Source organism: Bos grunniens, chromosome 18 (assembly GCF_055505025.1).
Source record: "Bos grunniens cultivar Pamir isolate PY7600 chromosome 18, Bosgru_T2T1.0, whole genome shotgun sequence".
Taxonomy (NCBI): Eukaryota; Metazoa; Chordata; class Mammalia; order Artiodactyla; family Bovidae; genus Bos; species Bos grunniens.
In genome coordinates this window covers 51,613,812-51,638,766 of record NC_141182.1, presented here as the reverse complement: position 1 = coordinate 51,638,766, position 24,955 = coordinate 51,613,812, and the positions used below count along the sequence as shown (strand labels likewise).

At 52.4% G+C, this 24,955-nt stretch overlaps 1 protein-coding gene across 6 annotated transcripts; it reads left to right on the top strand.

Annotated features, from left to right (window-relative positions):
* Window positions 1-4,270: 4,270 nt before the first annotated feature.
* LOC147353945 (cell adhesion molecule CEACAM6-like) lies at window positions 4,271-15,625 on the top strand. 6 transcript variants are annotated; one of them, XR_015146139.1, is made up of 9 exons: window positions 4,282-4,444; window positions 5,323-5,682; window positions 6,873-7,151; window positions 7,985-8,249; window positions 12,607-12,718; window positions 13,919-13,947; window positions 14,213-14,298; window positions 14,916-14,957; window positions 15,202-15,625. XR_015146139.1 is itself a non-coding variant. In XM_086352844.1 (9 exons), the coding sequence occupies exons 1-8, from the start codon at window positions 4,381-4,383 to the stop codon at window positions 14,927-14,929; spliced, it is 1,155 nt and encodes a 384-aa protein (XP_086208970.1). In that variant the 5' UTR covers window positions 4,282-4,380; the 3' UTR covers window positions 14,930-14,957; window positions 15,202-15,625. The 6 variants fall into 6 exon arrangements, 5 of the variants coding, with proteins under 5 accessions (XP_086208973.1, XP_086208970.1, XP_086208972.1 ...); XM_086352844.1 differs by having other exon boundaries at window positions 14,267-14,298; XM_086352847.1 differs by lacking the exon at window positions 7,985-8,249 and having other exon boundaries at window positions 4,271-4,444; window positions 14,267-14,298.
* The last annotated feature ends 9,330 nt before the right edge of the window (window positions 15,626-24,955 follow it).

Here is a 24,955-nt window from a genome sequence, read left to right as displayed (position 1 = left end):
GTTCCTCTTCGAAAATGAAGAGGAACTAAAAAGCCTCTTGATGACAGTGACAGAGGAGAGTGGGAAAATTGGCTTAAAGCTCAACATTTGGAAAACAAAGATCATGGCATCTGGTCCCATCACTTCATGGCAAATAGATGGGGAAACAGTGGAAACAGTGTCAGACTTTATTTTGGGGGGCTCCAAAAACACTGCAGATGGTGACTGCAGCCATGAAATTAAAAGACGCCTACTCCTTGGAAGGAAAGTTATGACCAACCTAGATAGCATATTCAAAAGCAGAGACATTACTTTGCCAACTAAGGTCCATCTAGTCAAGGCTATGGTTTTTCCAGTGGTCATGTATGGATGTGAGAGTTGGACTGTGAAGAAGGCTGAGCGCCGAAGAATTGATGCTTTTGAACTGTGGTGTTGGAGAAGACTCTTGAGAGTCCCTTGGACTGCAAGGAGATCCAACCAGTCCATTCTGAAGGAGATCAGCCCTGGGATTTCTTTGGAAGGAATGATGCTAAAGCTGAAACTCCAGTAGTCTGGCCACCTCATGCGAAGAGTTGACTCATTGGAAAAGACTCTGATGCTGGGAGGGATTGGGGGCAGGAGGAGAAGGGGAAGACAGAGGATGAGATGGCTGGATGGCATCACCGACTCGATGGACGTGAGTTTGAGTGAACTCCAGGAGTTGCTGCTGGACAGAGAGGCCTGGCGTGCTGCGATACATGGGGTCGCAAAGAGTCAGCGACTCAACTGAGCTGAACTGAACTTTCCCTTCGACACTCCCCTCTGTGGCCGCCAGAGGGCGGCAGAGCTCCTCCATAGTCTGGAGCCTCCACAGGGCTGCCCACCTCCTTCCCACTTAGCAGCTCCCACCGCCCAGCAGCCTCTGACCCTCACCAACCTACTCCGTCCACAGTCCTCTCCACTCTCCCAGTTCCCCACACTGGACTCTGGCAGCTCCTCCTCCCAGCCAGGCCCACCTGAAGGCCAGACTCCCCTCAGGTAGCTCTGCCCTCTGAGCCCCATCCTTCTCTGCTGAGGGTCTGCTCACCCTTCACATCTCAGTCAAAAGATCACTTTCGCAGGGGTGCCTTCCATGACACCCAGTCCAGCTGAGATTCCATGACAGACTCCGGACCCTTTCCTTTCCACCAGACGCTTCCCTTTCAGTCTATCCCTCCATCATAATTAGCTCCTTTTTTCCAGGATTTTCTCTGAGTGTCTGTCTCCCCGTCACAAGGTCAGGTGTGTGAGCTCGAAGTCCAAGTCTATCCTATTCTCTGGACACCAGGACACAACCCAGGGCTGACAGGTCACACATGCTCAATAAATACTCTTTAAATAGATAAGGGAATCTGCATGACAGAAGCCAGAACTCACACCCCCCACCCAGTGTGACACCGAGGGGTCAGAGAATATTCCTTGTGGACACAGGGGTTCTGGCATCAGAGTGGGAGGAGACCTGCCAGTGCCCATAGCTGCTCCAGGACGGAACTTTATTCCTCCTGGAGTCAGGAGTGAGGACAGGGGCCTCTTAAGTGTGAGGAGTCAGACCTCTGCTCATTCCCAGATAATCACACCCTCTTCCATCTCTACTCAGGAGAATCTTCTAGTCTCCCTGGAGGGCCTGGGCTGGCACCTTGAGTCCTTCCCCTTCTCTCGGAGACCTGACCTGGCTCAGACTCCCGATCCTCCATCCCAAGGGAGTCACCACAGGGGAGGGGGAGCCCCAGCGTGAACTCACAGGAATTGGGGAGCAGCTCCTCATCCCAAGGTCCCTGATCTGTGGGAACACGTGGGTCTGGTCCCTGGAGACATCTCAGCCCCTCCCCCTAAGGCATCCTGGGAAAGGAGGGGAACTTCCGGAACAGAGGAACATAGCTTCTGCAGTTGATTTATCCCAGGGGGACTGGAGTCCCACGGGGGTCTTCCCTCCACTGACAGAGGAGCCCAGGGGCTCCCCTGACAGAGTCTCCCCAGGTCCTGGCACTGTGGGGAGGCTGAGAGCAGACCACTGATGGGGACACAGAGAACTAGGGTGCAGGCCCAGTGCTGTGAGGTGGAGGAGGACAGGGCCTTCTGGGGTCCAGCCCACAGGCCGCCATCCTCTCCCCAAAGCCCCGAGACCCCCCGCTGGCCCTTCCTTTGAAGCCTCAGGGACTGAGAGCTCCTCCTGAGCACACGTCCACCTGGATGGATGGTTCTCCTGCCACTGAACAATGCCCATCGTCTCCCTGGGCTCACCCTGCACTGGGATGAGGTCAGGAAGCCTGGGGACCCACAGAGACCTGAACCCCGGCTGATAGCCTCTAGTCTGGAGGTCAGCGCCCACCTCTGCCCAGAGCACATAACCAACTCACTCCCTTTGGCATTTGCACCCCAGCAGCCCACTCCAGTACTCTTGCCTGGAAAATGCCATGGACGGAGGAGCCTGGAAGGCTGCAGTCTATGGGGTTGCTAGAGTCGGACACGACTGAGCGACTTCACTTTCACTTTTCACTTTCATGCATTGGAGAAGGAAATGGCAACCCACTCCAGTGTTCCTGCCTGGAGAATCCCAGGGACGGGGGAGCCTGGTGGGCTGCCGACTATGGGGTCACACAGAGTCGGATACGACTGAAGGGACTTAGCAGCAACAGCAGCAGCAGCAGCCGCCTGTTACATTGTCCCCGGGTCTGCTCATAACCTCCAGGGGGCAACATTGGGCCAAACAGGAAATTAGCAGGTGAATTTTGTTTTGCCTAAGGAAGTGGAGAAGGAGCCTGATTTCCATCCCTCCTTCTAAATAGCGGTCTCCAACCTTAAGGGCACCAGGGACCGGTTTCATGGAAGACAATTGCGGAGGGTGGAGATGATTTGGTGATAATTCAAGCGTGTTACAATTACTGTGTACTTATATCTATTATTATTACATCAACTCCACCTCGGATTATCAGGCCTTAGACCCCAGGGGTCTAAGACAGACCCTCAGACCCTCAGACCCTCTACAGACCCTCAGAGCCCCTCATATGTGCCCACACTACGCGGCCCAACCTTCTAGGGGCCTATGGGCACCCATGCCAGCTCTCATCCCTGCCTGCAACCACCCATGGGAAAGATCACAGCGACCACAGAAAGATCAGCCAGGTGACAGAGGAGGCCCTATAATGGCAAGGAGGACCTGAATAGTTTCTGAACCAAGGTTCAGGCAATAGACACAGAGACGGAGAGTCTCCCGGAACTTGACCCGAGGACCAGGGAGCCCAGAGTCAGCCCACCCATCAGTACCAGGTTCCTCTCCTCCCAGGACACACAGGAAGCCTTTCCCTTCTCACCTGAGAACTGCAGCTCCTCCTGACACTCGGTTCTGGGTCTCTGTCCCTGAAAACAGATGCCAGGCTGGTGACACTGGAAAGTGGAGGTCAGGTCCCCTCTCCAGTCATCGCTCATCTGACTCCTTTCTCTCCTCCAGAGTCAGTGTGACCTTGAGGGTGGAGTAAATGCAGTCTTCTCAGATATTTGAGAACAGGAAGACCCTGGGCATCCAGCTGGGTTTCTGTGTCCGGGAACAATTACCACCAACATTTGGAAACCGCTGGATCTGTGTGTTGTGCTGAGAGACCTCAGACCAAAACACAGCAGAGGCCAACACTGGGGTGGGTGGGGCAGCCTAACCGGTGTTCTGGGGTCTCAGCTGGGCTGGGCGAGCGTGTGACCTGGCGGCTGCTGAAACAGCATTTCTAAGGTGACACCTGGGGGTTCGAAGTCTTCATGAAGCTCCACAGGTGATTCCCACGCACCGTGGGGAAGACGTCCCTGTGACAACGTTCCTCATGCACCCCCCACCCCCAGGCTCCTCCTCTGAAGGGAAAAGCCAGAAAGGGATAACAGAAGGCTCTGAGGGAGGCTGAGTGTGCATCTGATCCAGAGCAGTGGGAACCTCGGGCCCGGACACCCCAAGGTTGTGCTTTTCCAGACAAGGGTGTGTGTGTGTGTGCGTGTGTGTGTATAGATGTGTGTGTATGTAGGTGTCTGCGTGTAGCTGTGTGTGTATGTATGTGTGTGGTGGGTATATGTGTGTAGATGTGTGTGTGTGTGTAGGTGGAGAATCACTGCTCTAGAAGGCAGGGGACTCAGCAGAGTTCAGGGAATAGAAATACAGACAGAGGGGGACGGGGGAGGGGGACCACCAGGGAGGGAAGGAGGAGAGGGGAGGCAGAGGGCGGGGCCTGGGCAGAGACCCCGCCCCAGGCCACGTGACCCAGCGACGTGCTCCTGCCCCCGGAGGAGGCCCAGCACACAGAGGGAAGGACAGCGGAGCTCACACAGCAGGCTGCAGTGCTTCTGAGCGTTTCTGGACCAGAAGTTCTCCTCCCAGAGAGAGGGACACAGTAGACAGCAGGCACCATGGAGCCCCGGTCGGGCACTGCAAGCAGGAGGCATGTCCCCTGGAACAGGCTCCTCCTGGCAGGTGAGAGGGGACGATTTTCAGGGAGTGGGCAGAGACTGGAGAACAAGAGACTGGCTGGTGTCTGGGGGAGACAGGGCTCTGAGAGGGGACACAGGGCTTGTGTTCACACCTGAGCGCAGAGGACAGGGGAGGGTGGGGGGCTCAGCCACAGGAGACTCTCCATGAACTAGAGCTGGTGAGGGGTGGGAAGACCTCAACTGCTGTAGGTTTCATGAGTTATTCTTCACTGAGCAGTAATTGTTGAAAACTGATGACAATAATAACAGTTTATTGTGTCAGTACAGAAAAACAACCAGAACAGTAAACTTTGTCCTTACCCGCACCCTTAGAAACTGACAAATAAACAGCAGGCTGTGGAATTCCTGGGACTTCTCCTTCCTTCATCCCCAGGTACTAATGACTGGAGCCTGGTCCTGGCCCTGGGTTTCAAGCAGGATCAGACAAGCCCCTGCCCTCACGGAGCCCACGCTCTGTGGGGAGGAAGACAGACAAGCAGAGAGATCGAGAGTGTGCTGGCAGGTGCTACAGGCGTCACGCAGGAAAGGGAGCGGGGAAGGGTCAGCAAGTGAGCACGGAGGGTCTTTACAGCAGTTGGTCGGGGCAAGGGGCATCTCCCAAGAGGCCCTGAGTGTGAGCAGGAGTGTGAGGGCAGTGAGGGAGTGAGCCAGGGGACAGCTGGGGAAACAGGAAAAAACGAGCCCAGAGGGGCTGAAGTGATGGGGGTCATGCTGCTGACCTTGAACCACACACACACATACATGCACACACACCCACACTAAGGCTGAGGGATGAAGAGACCTGCTCAGGACCCAGGGCACCATTTTCCCATCCCCCACATAGGTCACAATATTAACTGATTTCTCTCTCTTCCCTCCTAGTCTCCCTCTTAACTTTCTGGACCCCGCCCACCACTGCCCAGCTCACTATTGAAACGATGCCCCCCCTTGCTGCAGAAGGGTCGGATATTCTTCTACTTGCCCACAACCTGACAGAGAATCCTCTAGCCTATGCCTGGTACAGAGGAGAAAGGGTAGACAACAGCCAGCTAATCGCATCATATAGGGTAGACACTAACGCAACTACCAAAGGGCCTGCACACAGCGGACGGGAGACACTTTACCCCAGCGGAACCCTGCTGATCCAGAGCGTCACCCAGAAAGACACAGGCTCCTACCTCCTGCTCATTACAAAGGATGATTTACAGACAGAAAGACAAACTGGACACCTCCATGTACTCCGTGAGTGCCTCCTCTCTGACCTCGGGGTGTTGGGGGATGAATTCTGTTCTGACTAACCCGGATGGCACCTCCATCCCCTCTGCATTGTGTCCCGTGTTGGGGTTTGAACATTCAGTGCAGCGCGCACACTGTGGAGACCAACTCCAAAGGGTCAGAAATGCTTTCCAGGAAGCCAGGCCCTGCAGACACTGTGTAGAGAGAAGGACGGTCTGATGAGGGACTCGGCAGAGGGAGAGCACTCTTAGTCAGCCCCCTGGGCCCCTCCCCGTGACCATGACCCTGAGGAAGACCCTGCAGGACTCAGGGAAGACCCTGGCCTGAGGGCCCCCAGGGATCCTCACAGAGAAGCTCAGCCCCAGGAAGTCCCTCCCAGACCCTGTCCCAGGGCTCCTGCCTCCAGTGACCCTGGGAAGCCTGTGCCAAATCTGGAGGCTCCAAGCTGGTCACCAGCCAGGGCTCAGCCCCAAGAGCCACCTCCGTGCAGGGGCACAGTCTGGTCCTACTCATGAGACTCAGCATGGACAGCACACAGGTACGAGGTCCCCAGGAATCAAGCAAATGCCCTAGGGGACTTAGAGACGCCAGAAAAATCTCAGCACCCCCAGAGAGGAACACAGAAAGGAAGACACTGCTGGCAGCTCCTCCACCACAGGGTGCTGCCCAAGGAGCTCTCTCCTGACGCTGGTTGGTGAAAACTCGGAGATATGTGAGGCGGTCTTTGAATCTACCCTGTTCTGTCCACCACTAAACGCTGCTGCACAATCAACCCCGAAGGAAGCCTGTGCTTCTCCCAGACATAGAGCAGGTGGCCTCACACTCACTGAGCTCAGGTCCCCATGCATTTGTCCTGCCACACACAAGCCTGCCTTATTCTTTAAAGTCTGGCTGAGAGGCGAAGGATGCCAATTTTGTTGAAAGATGCTTTCAGAGGAGCCAAAAGTATAAGAAAGTGAGAGTGTTAATCGTTCAGTCACGTCCTACTCTTTCCTATTCCATGGACTGTAGCCCACCAGGCTCCTCTGTCCATGCAATTCTCCAGGCAAGAATATTGACTGGGTGGCAATTCCCTTCTCCAGGGGATCTTTCTGACCCAGGGACTGAACCCAGGTCTCCTGCACTGGCAGGCAGATTCTTTACTGTCTGAGCCACCAGGGAGGCTCAGGGCAATGTCCTCTCTGTTATCTGCACAGCGGTGCTACCCACACCCATCATCACCAGCAACAACTCCAAGCCCTGGGAGCACAAGGACACTGTGGTGTTAACATGTGGACCTGAGACTCAGAACACCTCCTACATGTGGTGGATCAGCAATCAGAGCCTCCCCAAGAGCACCAGGCTGGAACTGTCCGAGGACAAGAGGACTCTCACAGTGGTCACCGTCACAAGGAAAGAGAAAGGACCCTATGTGTGTGAAACCCGGAACCCAGTGAGCATCAGCCGCAGTGACCCATTCACCCTGGATGTCCTCTGTGAGTAACCTCTGTTCCTATGTGGCCTGAGCTGCCCACCCAAATGCATACTGCCAGAGGCCAATCCACACCCCTCCCTCTCAGGTCCGAGTACATGGGCCATCACCCCTGGACACCCAGACTGCCATGACTTCCTGTCCCAGGCAAGCCCAGGCAGGTCCACCTTGAATGAGGACAGGGAGGGGATGGGCTGCTCTGTGTGGGTGGCTGAGGATCACCAGAATATGATGGGAGAAACAAATTAACGTCAGACTCACAATGAGTGAGCATGAAGGACCCAGGGGCCCCAATACAGACCAGGAACTTGCCTTCCCTCTGATTGCACCATGTGTGGCCTTTCTGCTCTTTGCTCCAAACGGTCCGATCACCCCACCACTACCCCTCAGACTCCTCTGACCATCCAGAGGGGAACCTCAACCTCTCCTGCCACACAGCCTCTAACCCAGCCACACAGCGCTCCCCGCTTGTCAGTGTGAGGCCCCAGGAATACACCCAGGCTCTCTCTATTCCCAATCACAACATGTACTCTCAGATCCTACATTCTCTGACTGTCCTGGATAGCCCCACAGTCAGAAGATCAAGGTTCCCAGGGCTGATAGCACAGAGCTGTCTAGTACTAGAGTGTTGTCCCAGCAACCAGGCAAGGGTCCCTCTTGTGTGATCTGGGGGTCAGAGGAGATGTGCGATCATCTCTTTCCCGTTGCCACCTGAACAAAGACCCAGGGCCTTCCTCACAGTCATCTTTACAGAGGTCTTGGGCCCCAAGACTGAGGAGGGAGCAAGACCCAGGCCCCTGACCCACTCTCAGCAGTCACCCCTCTGTCTCTCCACAGACCCAGTGGCACGGCCTTCCCTCCAAGTCAGCAACACCACAGTCCCAGAACATGAGGGCCCCGTGGTCCTGACCTGCCTCACAGATGAGACTGGGGTCTCCATACGCTGGCTCTTCAAAGGCCAGAGTCTCCTCCTCGCAGACAGGATGACACTGTCCTCAGACAGCAGCACCCTCACCATAGACCCCGTCAGCAGAGAGGACGCCGGGGCTTATCAGTGTGAGGTCTCCAACAGGGGCAACTCCAGCAGAAGTGGCCCCCTAGGGTGAGGGTGACCTGTGAGTGACCACTGTCGCCTCCTGTCTTAGTCGTTCAGTGGTGTCCGACTCTTTGTGACACCACGGACTTGAGCTCACTAGGCTACTCTGTCCATGGGATTTCCCAGGCAAGAATCCTGGAGTGGGTTGCCATTCGCTACTCCAGGGTACGTCCTGACCCAAGGATCGATCCCGTGTCTGCTGCACTGCAGGCAGTCTTCCCGGCTAAGCCTCCAGTGAAGTCCATTTTCACTGGATAAGCTTCTTTTATTAAGTCCACCAACAATTAGCCTATCATCTCATTTCCTTCACTTCAAGCAATTAGAACATGTGCTGTCTCTCCCCTCCTCATCCCCTGATTTCTCCTGGCCCTCTGCTGTGAAGCCTCGTTGCCAAGACCGCTGGAAGCAGCACTAAAATCAGTACCTGGGACTTCCTGGGCAGTCCAGTGGTTAAGACTCCACCTTCCACTGCAGGGGTTGCTGTGACCTCCTCCAGGGGATCTTCCCCACCCAGGGATTGGATCTGTGTCTGTTATGCCTCCTGATTGGCAGGTGGGATCTTTACCACTGGTGCCTCCTAGGAAGCCCTGGTGAGTCATAAAGCCTAAATCTCCTTTTTCTTATGTGTACAGTGGTGTTTGTTATGCACTTTATAGAGCTTTGTGAATACGCGCTCCGATGAAGGTGGAAATTACAGCAGACATGTTCAGGCAGTAAGTGTCAGGATGTTAGTTCGCACTGTTGTGATTGCAGGCTTGCTGCCACACTCAACTCCAGGTCCCTCCACTTGGCTTTCTTAGTTGCACCATCGTCTCTACAGTGGAAGTGACACCGTTTCTTCACAGGATGGGCGGTGGTCATGTGTGGTGAGAGCTGGGGGCCTTGAGGACTGTACTTTGTGCAACATAAACTCCTATGACTGCGTGTTGTCTGTTGGTCGGTTAGGTCTCTGGTTTACAGTGTTCTCACGGTCTCTAGTTGTCAGTGAAATCTCTCTGACTGCTGTGTCCATTATTGAAAGTGGGGTGTTGTAGTGTCAGTGTTATGACCGAGCTATTTCTCCCCTCGATGCTGTCCATTTTTGATTCACAAATCTGGTGTTGTTGGGTGCATAATGCTTATAATTGTTCTATTTCCTTGATGGATGGAAACTTTTCTTGATATGCAAGGTCCTAATGTCTCTTGCAGGCTTTTTTGATTTAGAGATGATTATAGCAGACACTCATACAGCCACCACAGTTCTCTTTTTATTGCTATTTGCATAGAATATCTTTTTCCAGCCTTACTTCAACCTTCTATGTTTTTGTATCTAAAGTGAGTCTCATGAAGAGAGTATAGAGAGGGGTTATAATTTTTATCCATTCTGTCAACCTCTGCCTTTAATTTGAAGGTTGAGGCTATCTATCATTCAAATACTTCCCAATAAGAAAGAGCTTCTGCCATCTAGCTATTTGTTATATGTCTTACATGCTTTATTCATTAATTCCTCTATTACTTCCTCTTTGGTATTTAGATGATTTCCTTTCATATGTGTCATTTTGATTCTGTTCTTCCCCTTTCCAATGTATTTCAGTTCTTTTCTTAGCGCCTAACTTGAAGATGACAGTTATATCTTAAACACATAACTATCGAGTTGAAATACCAACCAGATCTATGATGTATATTACAAACAAGGTGCTCCTGTGCATCTCCATCGCCTCCATATTACACACTTGTTGTCATATATTTCAGCCGTCCTTGTACAATATATGCCCGTTATATAGATTTATAAACATTGTCTCATGTAATATCTTTGAAATAAAAAACAAAAATGAGCAATTATATAAAAGACAATAATACCGGCTCAGATAAGATAGCTACCTATTGTGTAATTTGACCACTCTTGTCTAGGTTGCCTGTGGCTCTGAGTTACCGTGTAATGTTTGTTCAGTCATCTTAAAGGCTTCCTTTCACACTTCATATATGCTGTGTCTCCAAGGAATGAGTTCCCTCGACTGTTGTTTATCTGGAAAAGTCCTAATTTGAGCTTCATTGAAGGAGAGCTTCTCTGTACATTGCTTCGCCGGTTGACAGTCTTGCTTTTAGGACTTCAGTCGGTCATCCCAACGCCTTCTGATGTGGAATTTGCTTTTCACACTGTTGAAGATCTGCTGCACACGCTGAGTCACTCCTCTCTCGCTGCGTTTTTCACTTCCTCTTTCCCTCGGTCTCTCAACATTTTGACTCTATTGTGTCACAAAGTCTATATCTTGAGTTACCCCTTTTTGGAGTTCCTCAACCATCTCTAATATGTGATCTCATCTACTTTTGGAGGTTTTAAACCATTCATTTTTATATATATTTTTCATTGTTTTTCCCTCTCTCTTCTCCTTCAGGAACTGCCATCCTGCATATGTTTGTCCACCTGATGGAGTTCTGCATAATACTTTGCCTGGAGTCACTATTTGCCTTTTTTTTTTCCCTTTCTACTCCCCAGTCTGAGTAACTTCTTTTTTTCTATCTTCGTGTTCACAGATGCTTTCTTCTACCTGCTCAGACGTGCTGAGGAATCGCCCTTCTAAGTTATTGTTTTCACTTCCTATTCTTCAGCTCCAGATTTTCTTCAACCCTGTTTAAATAATTTAACAATGAGGAAGAACACATCTTTCTTGAGAAGCAGGTGCTCCTCAGACCTGACCAATGTGGAGACAGCCATCCCCTCACACTGTGCACTCCAGTGCTTTAGACATGGACACTGATTATGTGGCTACTGGGTCAATCTCAGACAAGCACACTAGGAGCAGAAAACCACAAAGAGAGGAGGCTAGTTGTGGACCCTGAGAAGGAAGGCTCATCCCACGAACTCTCAGATGGCATCAATCAAGGAACTGGACTTCTCCTCAAGTTTGAAGTACTCCCTTCCCTCTCTAGGGGCTTCTCATGTGGGGCTAGTGGTAAAGAACCTGCCTGCCAATGCTAATGCAGGAGACTAAGGGATGCAGGTTTGATCCCTGGGCGTCAGGAAGATCCCCTGGAGGAGGAAATGGCAACCCACTCCAGTATTCTTGCCTGGAGAATTCCATGGACAGAGGAGGCAATCCCAATGATCTGGAACCACAGACAAAGGTCATGCTCTTTGGTAATCAATCCCTCCCTCTTAGAAATCCCATGAGCCTTCCAATCTGGATGTAATAAGACCAAGTGATATGGGGACAAGCATCCAATGGTCGGTGAAACAATGAGCAGAGTTTACGGCTCACTGAGAAGGTGATGCTGTCCCAGACAAGCAACAGTGTCAGGACAGAGGATGCAGGGTCTGATCAGTGTGGGGTCTCCTCCCAGTCAGAGTCTGCCAATGTGATCCAGTGCCCCACTGAGCACTATAGTGACCTTCCACACCTCTCCATCTTCCCTTGTAATTTCACTGGAAATGGGTGTGTAATGAATGCAAATCATGAGGATGTGGGTAGTCTCCTTTTGGAGCCTGTAGAGCAATGTGTTTAATTAATTATGCAAAACTTAGCTAATTTTGTCATAGTTTGCTTACTGTTTGTGAGAACTGTTTGACTGTAGGCAAGGTACTGGATCTTGTGCCTCCGTTTCCCCGTCTGTAAAACTGGAGAAGAAGAGCTGGATCTTAGGGCTGCTGTGAGGATGGTCACTAGGAAGGGAATGAGATTAAAATTCTTCTGTAGGTAAAATTCTTACCCACACAGAGTGGGCAGGTAAGAAGTGTTCACAGAGGATATTTTGGATTTCAGCGTTGTGGGTTTTGGCTGTAGAGTCAAACAACTCAGTTACATTTCTGTTCCACCTGATCCTAGCTCTGGGGCCTCCATTCCTTTATGGAAGAACTGTGTGTCTCAAATCTGTGCATGCACAGCGGGGATGACAACCCCTCCCTCGTGGGGATGGAAAGATCAGAAAAAATGGGTGTAAAGGATTCCCCACTTTGCCAGTCGCACAGGAGTACCTGGAAACAGTTCATTAATATTATTACTACTAATCAATGTTGGGTGGACTGGAGAGGAACTACCCTCTAAGACCGACAGTTGTGATGGAAACAAAAAATCAGAGGGAGGGCGCATAATGTGAGAAGAAAAGAGTCCTTCAAAGGAAAATGAACAGGACATGGAGATGGCTACAGTGAGAGAATGGAGAGCTAGAGCAAGTCCAAGGTTTCAAATCTGACGAAGAGGGAAATGATGCAGCCTCGTGCAGTGGGAGAGTCAGGAGGACACTGTGATGACAAAACACGCAACCACACAGGCCTCAGAGCATTTCCTTCCACCTAACCAGGCCCTCTCCCTGTAAGACTCCTCTTGGTATTGCCTCCAGTGAACTCGGACCCCATTTCCCCTCTCTCTTTCTCTTCTGCTTTCAGGGCGAGAAAACACCCGAGCCCTCGGTGTGGGGGCCATTACTGGCATCGTGATTGGGGTCCTGCTTGTGCTGACGCTGCTGGCTGTCCTGGGGTGTTTCATTTTCCTTCACAGGTACAGTGGCATTCCCAGATGCTGCCCCCACCCCCAGGTTGACCCTAGTCCTAGAGGAAGGACACCCCATCCTCCAATTTCCGGCCTGGATCTCCAGGACCTCCCCACTTCCCCACGGGTATTCTCTCTCGTCCTTCAGTTCCTGCCTCACCAGGTATTGACCTGTGGCAGCTTCCTTAGCACCATCCTCATTTATTTTGTTATTTAGTCGCCAAGTTGTATCCATCTCCTTTGCCACTCCATGAACTCCTCTGTCCATGGAATTTCCCAGGCAAGAATACTGGAGTGGGTTGCTATTTCCTTCCCCAGAGAATCTTCCTGGCCCAGGGATCGAACCTGTGTCCCCTGCATTGGCAGGTGGATTCTTTACCTCTGAGCCACCAGGGAAGGCCCATCTATCAGTTAACACAATTAAGACACCTCCTTGTCCTCGTTCCATATATGTAGGCTGGCAGGTAGTAAGTACTCAGAAAAAGGTATCTCTTCCTGTATATTTAAATCCACCTACTCTGATGAGGGGCAGTCACAGGGCCAGGACCTGAGGGTCGTCTTCGCCAAGTCCACACTTGGCCAGAGAGTGGAAGTTTGGACAGGCCAGGTGGGGTCAAATGCCCCCACGTGGCAGATGCATTAACAACACCCCTGATGCATGAGACAGAACGTCGTGCCAGGTCCGCAGGTGGTGGGATGTCTTTACACTTAAGGTCCAGGTAGATGGAGACAGAGGACAAGGCCACTGTCACATTTCAGCAGCTCCTGGGTGAGGGCAGGTGGCCACAGCAGCGACACTGCCCTCAGTGAGATCCCAGAGTCTCTGGCTGACCGCTTTCCTCCCCGTGCACTGGCCCTGCTCTCTCCATAAGCGTGATGAATCCACTCAGACAAAGCTTTGGATGGATGGACGCCTTTCCCAGAGCCTTGGTCCCTTCAGTGGCCACTTTCTCCTGAACCCTATTAGCCTATGGTCCTGCCCCTCTGGACTCAGGGCAGAAATGGCTTCTTAAGGACTTTCCTCAGTGTCCTTACTGGGCCCTCCCCTCCGAAGCAGCCTTGGTGGAGAAAGGAGGTGTCCAGCCCCTGCTTGGACATTCAGATCCTCCTGTCCCGTGTTCTGACAACAAAGCCTTGACCTCCGTCTACACTCCTCACAAATATGCCTGTTTTGTTTTTCTTTCCTAACCCCGGCTGCCTGCACAACAGAGGGAACTGGCCCCCAGCGTCCACCTCAGGTGAGTGTCTGTTCAGCCCAGGACAGCGGGGAGCCCCGGTCAGGCCCTGCCATGTCTGTTCCTGCCTGCCACCCCCAGGGTCTCTGGCCCTTTCTCTGGGGCTTCAGCACAGGGGATCCAATTGGCTAGTCTGCTTTTCCTATGGGTTATCATCCTGGGAGGCTCCCTCGCCCTCACTGGGGCCTGAAATTGCCAGAGGTTCTCTCCCTTGGTGGGGATCTTTCTCCCATGGTTCTCCGGAAGGTGGACATCCAACCTCTCCTAGGAGAATGGGCTAAGCTTCCTCACATGCTCAGTGGTAACTCCTGTCTCCTCCCAGGAGGTGGTCCCTCTGGCAGCTCTGTCTCCCAGGTAAGTACATTCCTTCCTTGTCTCTTCTCCCAGCGTCCCCGCTTCACAAGCTCTGGGCAGGGGGACTGTCCAACCCAGAAGCACTGTGAGACACCCTTCACTCGAGGGTAGTTGAAAGTCACTCAGTCATGTCCAGTCTTTGTGACGCCATGGACTGTAGCCTGCCAGGCTCCTCTGTCCATGGATTTCTCCAGGCAAGAATACTGGAATGAGTTACCATTGCCTTCTCCAGGGGATCTCCCTGACCCAGGGATCGAGCCTCGGTCTCCCACATTGCAGGCAGACTCTTTGCCTTCTGAGCCACCAGGGAAGCTCATCAGAGTAGTTAGAACATGGCAAGTCCCACCAAGCTGGGAGCTGGATGCACTTCAGGGACATGACCACCCACAACCTTATGCAGAGGCTGCTCTGGTCCCCTGACTAGAACTCAGGAGAACCTTGGAGTTCAGCCAGGAAGAGAGTGGGCACTGGATCATCCGTCAGGGGAGCTAGGCTAACAAGGGTGGGAAACAGAGCCCAGATAGGATTTGGGGTCGGGGTTCCAGGCTTGGAGATGGCTGGTCGGGAGAAATGACTCTCTTTCCCTCTCCTCTGATGCCCACTTCCTCCATGCCCAGGCCTCCCTACCTGATGCCAGGCCACCAGCTCCCATCTACCAGGTGAGTGTGGGGATCCAAGTTCTGGTTCCATAGCCCAGAAGGCAAAGGAAGTGCCCCCTGCACACCTGGCTGTGTTTGGAGGTCCAAGAAATAGCAGGAAAGATGGAGAGGGGATGAAGGGGAGGTGGGTCTGGACCAAAAACCTCTGACACGAACAGACCCTGGGTAACCCGGGGCTGGGAAGTCCCTGGGAAGTCATCTAAGAAGGTTACATGAGCTGGAAGGCATCGGTTTTCTTTTGCAGGAATTACTACACCCCGACACAGACGTTTACTGTAATATCAGCCACAAAGCAGATGCGGGTCCTTAGTTCCTCCAGACACGTCTCCTTACGGACTGTGTGAAAGAGCTTACCTGAGACCCAAGACCCGAGTGAGGTCAAGAGGAAGAGCCTGAGGCAGAGAACCAGCTCTGAGATCTGAGGCTATTCAGGAACCTGGGCCCAGGCTCAGGGTCCTCCTGGATTCCTGGCAACACTGACAGGCTGCCCTGAAGCCTGGATGGACCAGAACTCAGGCTGCGATTCCCACAGTGGGGGGAGGTTCAGCAGGGCAAGTGACTGGTCCTGTGACCCACGGTGGACCACCAGAGAGATCTGAATCAAGAGCACTTTCCTTCCCCTGGTTGCAAAATATACTGCCCTTGGGTCTTGTCCAGCAAGAAATTCACCTGAATCTCTGCTCTGGTCTCTCCATGGTTGCTCAGGGAAAGTATTAGCTCTAGTTACCTGACCTCCCCATCTATTCCCTGGGGGAAAGGAAGGGGAAGATTCTGAGAATGGAGGGAGGGGGCATGCTAACAGGAAAGGAGGGTCACCAGACCCTTGGCAGCCACATGGGCACTCGGCAGTCCTCACACTGCCCTGGGGTCCCAGACACCTCCCAGTGCTTGCTCACTTGGCATGGAGTCTCTGGAGCACAGAATATGGGACCGTCTGAGACCCACTAGAACACGAGTCAGGAAGGATGAGTCGTGGGTGAGACAACTTTTATGGGTGAGGCCCCTTTGCAGCCTCTTGGTGTCCTGAGCCCTTGGCCATCCTCACCAAGCCCTGCTGGCCCCAACTTGTGCTGCCTCAATTGAGTTTTTTTTGTTCAGTTGCTAAGTTGTGTCTGAGTCTTTGGGACCCCATGGACTGCAGCACGCCAGGCTTCCCTGTTCTTCACTATCCCCCAGAGATTGCTTCAACTAATCTCCACTGAGTCAGCGATGGGACAGGAACTTTTGTCTGTCCCCAGATCAAGGATCCAGAATGCCTTCTCTCTCCATGGGTTTCTGTTGTTTCCCTAAGGGCCTAAGCCCTGAGGACCTCGTTCCCTTTGGGGGACCCAGAGGAGCAATCAGAGTCACCAAAGTAAGAGGGACCCAGAAGCCATGCTCTGAGCAAGGTCCTCCCAGGAACTTCCCGTGACCTCTATCCACTTTCTGCTGGTTTCCACTTTGCTTTCCGACGCGGATCGTGAGCCTGCTCCCAACACACACACACGTCAGCCTCAGGGCAAAGGTGCAGGCTCTACCTAAAACTCAACCTGACTATGACGGCAAAGGGCTCACCTGTCTCCTCCTCAGTGTCCCAAGGGCCTTCCCACCCGGATCTCCCCTGCAGCCCCCACCACACACCTGGGCTAGCAAGTCTCAGTCTCTCCCTGAGGTCCCTGGGATAGGTCTGTTCTCATATAGTTCCGCTCGGATCAGGTGCCCACACTCACACAAACACAGCAGGTGTGTGCCCTAGGGCACAGAGCCCACAGTTGGCAAGCATGCTCTTGGCAAGCATGGCCAAGTATCATCTGTGCTGAGATGAGATGAGAGGTAAGAGAAACCACCTGCAAAGCTTCCGATCATGATTTAGGTCTAAATTACTTCTTATCCCCCCAGGCACACAGTCTTGGATGAGACAAGGTGACGCTTCTTGGTGTTCCTTACTGTTCTGTAACAAATGACCACAAATTTAGGGGCACAAACCACAGTGTCAATATGACGCTGTTCTTTCTGGATTCTACAGACAGTTCATTTCTTTGCCTTTCCAAGCTGTGAGAGGCTGCCTGCTTTCCTTGGTTCGTGGCCGCTTCCTCCATCTTCAAAGCCAGCAGTGGAACATCTTAAAGGTCCCCAAGGTCTCCTTCCATCATCCCATCCCCTCTGGCTCTGCCTCTCCTGCCTTGGAACACTGTGAATGTATTGGACTCAGCCCAATACATCACCCACCATAATGTCCAAGTTACCCCACCATATCTCCCAAATACCCCACCATAGTCTCCCAGTCATGTGATCTGAATTTCATCTGTAGATTTCCTTAATAATGGGGCACATTTCTCAGATTGTGGGCTAGAAGTTGTGGACATCTCTTAGGGTTCTGTGCTCTGCCTCCCACTCCTCTCAAGGCCGTGGGCATCATCTTCCCTCGCTGCAATCTGCTCTGGGCAGCTTGGACTTTGTCAGGCCGATGTGGGGTCAAGTCCCGCCACGATGTCCACAGCAATCTCACTGGCCCTGAGCCCTGGAGATCGAGGCCAGTCCACACTCCCTGCAGCTCTCCCCACCCCTTCTTTCCAGTGAAGTGAAAGTTGTTCAGTCCATCCAACTCTTTGCAACCCCATGGACTGTAACCCTCCAGGCACATCTGCCATGGGATTCTCCAGGCAAGAACACTGGAGTGGATAGCCATTGCCATCTCTGTAGATTCATCAAACCCAGGTCTCTGGGATTGCAGGAAGATTCTGTACTGTCTGAGCCACCATGGAAGCCTCTTCTTTTCTAGCAATGCCCAATTTTTCAGAATGGAAAGAAAGCAGATGTGACTCAAAGACCACAACTCCCAAGTCTCCAGGTGGCCTGTGTTCATCAGCACCATGGACAGTGTCTCTGCTGTGCTCAGCCCCCATCAATGGGAAGGGACGGCTGCATATCCTGCCCATTTCTATTCTATGACAAAGATGAACATAGTAGAATGTGTTCAGGGATAACCCGCTTTTCTCTAGTTTATGAATCGGGAGCACCTTCTCCTGTCTGTGTATTAGTTGTAGCTACAGCCATGATAACTCCCAGGTGAATGATCCTGCGCCCGGAGGGTGTCCTCAAGGAGGCTGAGAACTAACTTTGTCCTCTCAGAGTATCTCCCCGCCGCTGAGTGTCAGATAACCGGCTTGTCTACAACTTGGAGGGAACGTTTCATGATTAAGTCCTGACCCTCGGTACCTGACCTTGGAGACAGCCATCGCCTAGCCTGGAGGCCTCCTGAGCACAGCCTCCTGTTCCCTCATTCTCCAAATGATCCCCCCTCCCCCAGGGAGCAAGGCTGAGCAGAACGCCTGGGCTACCCTCCCAGCTTCTCCAGTCTGAGCCTCAAGCCTGGCGTGAGAGCTTTTGCCATCTCTCCACGCTTCCAACAGAGCAAGCGTCCTGCTGAAGAACAAGTGGGGCCTGAAGACCAGTCTCCAGGGTACAATCTGTCACCTGAGGGCTCCTCCGTCTGCCTGTGTACCCAAAGGAAGAGAAGGAACTAGGGCTCCACAGTCACCCCAAACTTCCTCTTCTCCATAAATGTACCATTGACAGGGGTAACTCTGACACCCAAACCCAGCACTATATTTCTCAATGACTCAGGTCTAACCCATCCAGCATCCCTAACAGTCATGCAAAATGCTCGAGACACCCAGTATAATGGTCACTGGATTACCAGGGCCTCCCCTATCTTCCATGGGGACAGACTCTGCAGGAATCACCTGGGCTCATGTGCACCACCTGTGGAACCATGGTGTTTAAATGGAGCAGCAGAGGGAGCTACTGAGGGTATCTCAGGGGTCCTGGCATCTGGCCAACCACAGAGGCGCAGCCACAGGACTTCGTGAAAAGATGAACGGAAGGATGGGTAGGGGATAAAGGAGGGATGGTGTGTGGGAAGAGAGGTGGACATATGGACACACGTGCTATCTCCTCACAGAATTTTTCCGTAAAGGGTGAGGATGTTGGAAATGAACGTTTTCCTCTAGTCCCCATGCAGATGCAGTTTAGGGGATACAGTGGCACTCAGTGTGCACACATGTTAACCAGGACTCCAGTTCTAAGAGGAACCCTGAGCTGGGAGCTCGGACATGGAAGGATTCACCTGTCCTGCTTCTGCTGAGTCCACCGGCCAGCTCCAGGCCTGATGCAGGGAACTGCATGTCTGTGTGTCGAATGAATGAGCCCCTGGCTCACACTCCACGGGGGCCGAGATTTGTGGTGAGGATGTTCACTGCAGAGCAGATGCTCAGTGTGAAAGGCGGGATGCTCGCTACTGGCTGTTCCAGACTGAAAACAAATTTGCAGTGAAGTCACCCCAGTGGCAGAGCAGGTCCTCAGCCTGTGGAAAATCAATGTTTCAATGGTGTTCTGGATGTTTGAGAAAGAAGGAGTTGAAAAGAAGACCTCACAACGTCGGGAATAACATTTAATTCTGAACTACTCAGCAAATATTTTGTTTATTTTTTAATTTCCCCGCTGCACTGGGTCTTCATTGTTTTCCACCAGTTTTCTCTAGTGCGGTGAGCAGGGGCTACTCTTCGTTGCGATACGCCGGATTCTCATTGAGGTGGCTTCTCTACTCCCGAGCAGGGGCTCTCGGCAAGCAGACTTCAGTCGTTGCAGCTCGTGGGCTCAGAGCACAGACTCAGCAGTTCTGATGCATGGCCTTAGTTGCTCAAAAGCATGTGAAATCCTCCTGACCAAGGATGAAACCCGGGTCCCGTGCTTTGGCAGGTGGATTCCTATCCACTGAGCCACCAGGAAAGTTCTCTAAACAATGCCTAACTTGTAGATAGACACTGGTTCATCATGGCCGCCCCACACACGAGGTTTCCATATTTGAGTATGGGTAAATAAACAAGCGATGTATGTCATAGTTTTTTAATTTACAGACACAAAACCATAGGCTCTGTGCTCACTAGCCCTGCAGACACACAACCATAGGCTCTGTGTTCACTAGCCCTACAGACGCACAACCACCTGCTCTGTGCTCACTAGCCCTGCTGGTGTGACTTGGGCAGCAGGACTGTCACTGACCTTGCGGTTGTTCTAGTTGCTAAGTCATATGCAACTCTTTTGTGACCCCATGGATGTAGCCCGCCAGGCTCCTCTATCCATGGGATTTCCCAGCAAGAACACCAGAGTGGTTTGCCATTTCTTCTCCAGGAGATCTTCCTGAGGCAGAAATCAAACCCGAGTCTCCTAAACGGGGAGGAGGATTCTTTACCACTGCACCACCAGGGAAGTCCATGTTGCTGATGATCACTTGTTCAAACCCATGCAAGTTACAGCTGCTGCTGCTAAGTCGCTTCAGTCGTGTCTGACTCTGTGCAACCCCAAAGATGGCAGCCCACCAGGCTCTCCCATCCCTGGGATTCTCCAGGCAAGAACACTGGAGTGGGTTGCCATTTCCTTCTCCAATGCATGAAAGTGAAAAGTGAAAGTGAAGTCACTCAGTCGTGTCTGACTCTTAGTGACCCCATGGACTGCAGGCTTCCCGCTCCTCCACTCATGGGATTTTCCGGCAAGAGGACTGGAGTGGGATGCCCTTGCCTTCTCCGGCAACTTACAGTACCAAGTGTCAACCCTAATGGAAGCTATGGAAGCTGGGTAATTTTCATGTGTCCATGTGGGTTCATCAATTAATAAAATGTACACCTCGGGTGTGGCATGTTGAATACTGAGGAGACCCTACACTCATGGGCAGCAAGTATCTAGGAAAACTCCGTACCTTCCCTCACTTTTGCTGTAAAACTGAAGCTACTATAAAAAAATAACCGTTACTACAACTGAACCACCCTGGCACCAACCCTTCTCAGGCTTAAGGAAGATGGAGATTCACCTTTGAAACTTCAAATATCAAAAGGTAAAAAGAAGTAAAAACAACCTAATAAATTAGAATACGAAAGAGCCCATTAGATCCTAATAATTTAGTTACAACAATCATCTACAGGGTGACAGGGACACTGAGTCCAGAGCTAGCATGCTTGATCCCTGTGTCCCTTTTGCTGAAAGAATCTCTGATCAGGGTCCTGTGGAGACGCCCCACCTTCCTTCTCACCATGAAGACCAGGTCCCCTGATGGGGCAGAGACAGAGAAGGCGGGAAGACGAGGTTCAGAATCACTGCACCACCCCTGGTCTTCCAATTCCACCTGGCCCTGCCCCCTGTGGAAGACACTAAAGGGGGTATGGGGGGAAAGGAAATGCAGCCTTTTCATGTCCACATGGACCCTCTGGATCAGGCAGGACACACGGACGTTTCCTCACCCTCCTCCTACTTACAGATGCTCCAGTCCTGCCCAAGGACTGAGAATGTTGCATCTGGATCCTTCCTCTTCTACAGAGAGAAATTGGCCTGGTATCAACACAAATCTCAACTGGATGAAATCTTGGAGTGGGGTATATAAGAGAAGATCTTGGACGAGAGATGTTGGAAATTCAGAGTGGGACATGATTCAGCATAAAGGATATGTAGTGTTGAAAGGGTTAGTCGCTTGGTCGTATACGATCCTTTGCGACCTCATGTCTGTAGCCTGCCAGCACCTCTGTCCCTGGGATTTGTAAGATGATATGTAAACACTTGACAAATACTTGAGTTGTCTTAGGAGAAAACCTCGAGTACTTTCCCATCGAGAAAAGTGAAGAGGAACTTTTCTCGAAGTTCCTCTTCGAAAATGAAGAGGAACTAAAAAGCCTCTTGATGACAGTGACAGAGGAGAGTGGGAAAATTGGCTTAAAGCTCAACATTTGGAAAACAAAGATCATGGCATCTGGTCCCATCACTTCATGGCAAATAGATGGGGAAACAGTGGAAACAGTGTCAGACTTTATTTTGGGGGGCTCCAAAAACACTGCAGATGGTGACTGCAGCCATGAAATTAAAAGACGCCTACTCCTTGGAAGGAAAGTTATGACCAACCTAGATAGCATATTCAAAAGCAGAGACATTACTTTGCCAACTAAGGTCCATCTAGTCAAGGCTATGGTTTTTCCAGTGGTCATGTATGGATGTGAGAGTTGGACTGTGAAGAAGGCTGAGCGCCGAAGAATTGATGCTTTTGAACTGTGGTGTTGGAGAAGACTCTTGAGAGTCCCTTGGACTGCAAGGAGATCCAACCAGTCCATTCTGAAGGAGATCAGCCCTGGGATTTCTTTGGAAGGAATGATGCTAAAGCTGAAACTCCAGTAGTCTGGCCACCTCATGCGAAGAGTTGACTCATTGGAAAAGACTCTGATGCTGGGAGGGATTGGGGGCAGGAGGAGAAGGGGAAGACAGAGGATGAGATGGCTGGATGGCATCACCGACTCGATGGACGTGAGTTTGAGTGAACTCCAGGAGTTGCTGCTGGACAGAGAGGCCTGGCGTGCTGCGATACATGGGGTCGCAAAGAGTCAGCGACTCAACTGAGCTGAACTGAACTTTCCCTTCGACACTCCCCTCTGTGGCCGCCAGAGGGCGGCAGAGCTCCTCCATAGTCTGGAGCCTCCACAGGGCTGCCCACCTCCTTCCCACTTAGCAGCTCCCACCGCCCAGCAGCCTCTGACCCTCACCAACCTACTCCGTCCACAGTCCTCTCCACTCTCCCAGTTCCCCACACTGGACTCTGGCAGCTCCTCCTCCCAGCCAGGCCCACCTGAAGGCCAGACTCCCCTCAGGTAGCTCTGCCCTCTGAGCCCCATCCTTCTCTGCTGAGGGTCTGCTCACCCTTCACATCTCAGTCAAAAGATCACTTTCGCAGGGGTGCCTTCCATGACACCCAGTCCAGCTGAGATTCCATGACAGACTCCGGACCCTTTCCTTTCCACCAGACGCTTCCCTTTCAGTCTATCCCTCCATCATAATTAGCTCCTTTTTTCCAGGATTTTCTCTGAGTGTCTGTCTCCCCGTCACAAGGTCAGGTGTGTGAGCTCGAAGTCCAAGTCTATCCTATTCTCTGGACACCAGGACACAACCCAGGGCTGACAGGTCACACATGCTCAATAAATACTCTTTAAATAGATAAGGGAATCTGCATGACAGAAGCCAGAACTCACACCCCCCACCCAGTGTGACACCGAGGGGTCAGAGAATATTCCTTGTGGACACAGGGGTTCTGGCATCAGAGTGGGAGGAGACCTGCCAGTGCCCATAGCTGCTCCAGGACGGAACTTTATTCCTCCTGGAGTCAGGAGTGAGGACAGGGGCCTCTTAAGTGTGAGGAGTCAGACCTCTGCTCATTCCCAGATAATCACACCCTCTTCCATCTCTACTCAGGAGAATCTTCTAGTCTCCCTGGAGGGCCTGGGCTGGCACCTTGAGTCCTTCCCCTTCTCTCGGAGACCTGACCTGGCTCAGACTCCCGATCCTCCATCCCAAGGGAGTCACCACAGGGGAGGGGGAGCCCCAGCGTGAACTCACAGGAATTGGGGAGCAGCTCCTCATCCCAAGGTCCCTGATCTGTGGGAACACGTGGGTCTGGTCCCTGGAGACATCTCAGCCCCTCCCCCTAAGGCATCCTGGGAAAGGAGGGGAACTTCCGGAACAGAGGAACATAGCTTCTGCAGTTGATTTATCCCAGGGGGACTGGAGTCCCACGGGGGTCTTCCCTCCACTGACAGAGGAGCCCAGGGGCTCCCCTGACAGAGTCTCCCCAGGTCCTGGCACTGTGGGGAGGCTGAGAGCAGACCACTGATGGGGACACAGAGAACTAGGGTGCAGGCCCAGTGCTGTGAGGTGGAGGAGGACAGGGCCTTCTGGGGTCCAGCCCACAGGCCGCCATCCTCTCCCCAAAGCCCCGAGACCCCCCGCTGGCCCTTCCTTTGAAGCCTCAGGGACTGAGAGCTCCTCCTGAGCACACGTCCACCTGGATGGATGGTTCTCCTGCCACTGAACAATGCCCATCGTCTCCCTGGGCTCACCCTGCACTGGGATGAGGTCAGGAAGCCTGGGGACCCACAGAGACCTGAACCCCGGCTGATAGCCTCTAGTCTGGAGGTCAGCGCCCACCTCTGCCCAGAGCACATAACCAACTCACTCCCTTTGGCATTTGCACCCCAGCAGCCCACTCCAGTACTCTTGCCTGGAAAATGCCATGGACGGAGGAGCCTGGAAGGCTGCAGTCTATGGGGTTGCTAGAGTCGGACACGACTGAGCGACTTCACTTTCACTTTTCACTTTCATGCATTGGAGAAGGAAATGGCAACCCACTCCAGTGTTCCTGCCTGGAGAATCCCAGGGACGGGGGAGCCTGGTGGGCTGCCGACTATGGGGTCACACAGAGTCGGATACGACTGAAGGGACTTAGCAGCAACAGCAGCAGCAGCAGCCGCCTGTTACATTGTCCCCGGGTCTGCTCATAACCTCCAGGGGGCAACATTGGGCCAAACAGGAAATTAGCAGGTGAATTTTGTTTTGCCTAAGGAAGTGGAGAAGGAGCCTGATTTCCATCCCTCCTTCTAAATAGCGGTCTCCAACCTTAAGGGCACCAGGGACCGGTTTCATGGAAGACAATTGCGGAGGGTGGAGATGATTTGGTGATAATTCAAGCGTGTTACAATTACTGTGTACTTATATCTATTATTATTACATCAACTCCACCTCGGATTATCAGGCCTTAGACCCCAGGGGTCTAAGACAGACCCTCAGACCCTCAGACCCTCTACAGACCCTCAGAGCCCCTCATATGTGCCCACACTACGCGGCCCAACCTTCTAGGGGCCTATGGGCACCCATGCCAGCTCTCATCCCTGCCTGCAACCACCCATGGGAAAGATCACAGCGACCACAGAAAGATCAGCCAGGTGACAGAGGAGGCCCTATAATGGCAAGGAGGACCTGAATAGTTTCTGAACCAAGGTTCAGGCAATAGACACAGAGACGGAGAGTCTCCCGGAACTTGACCCGAGGACCAGGGAGCCCAGAGTCAGCCCACCCATCAGTACCAGGTTCCTCTCCTCCCAGGACACACAGGAAGCCTTTCCCTTCTCACCTGAGAACTGCAGCTCCTCCTG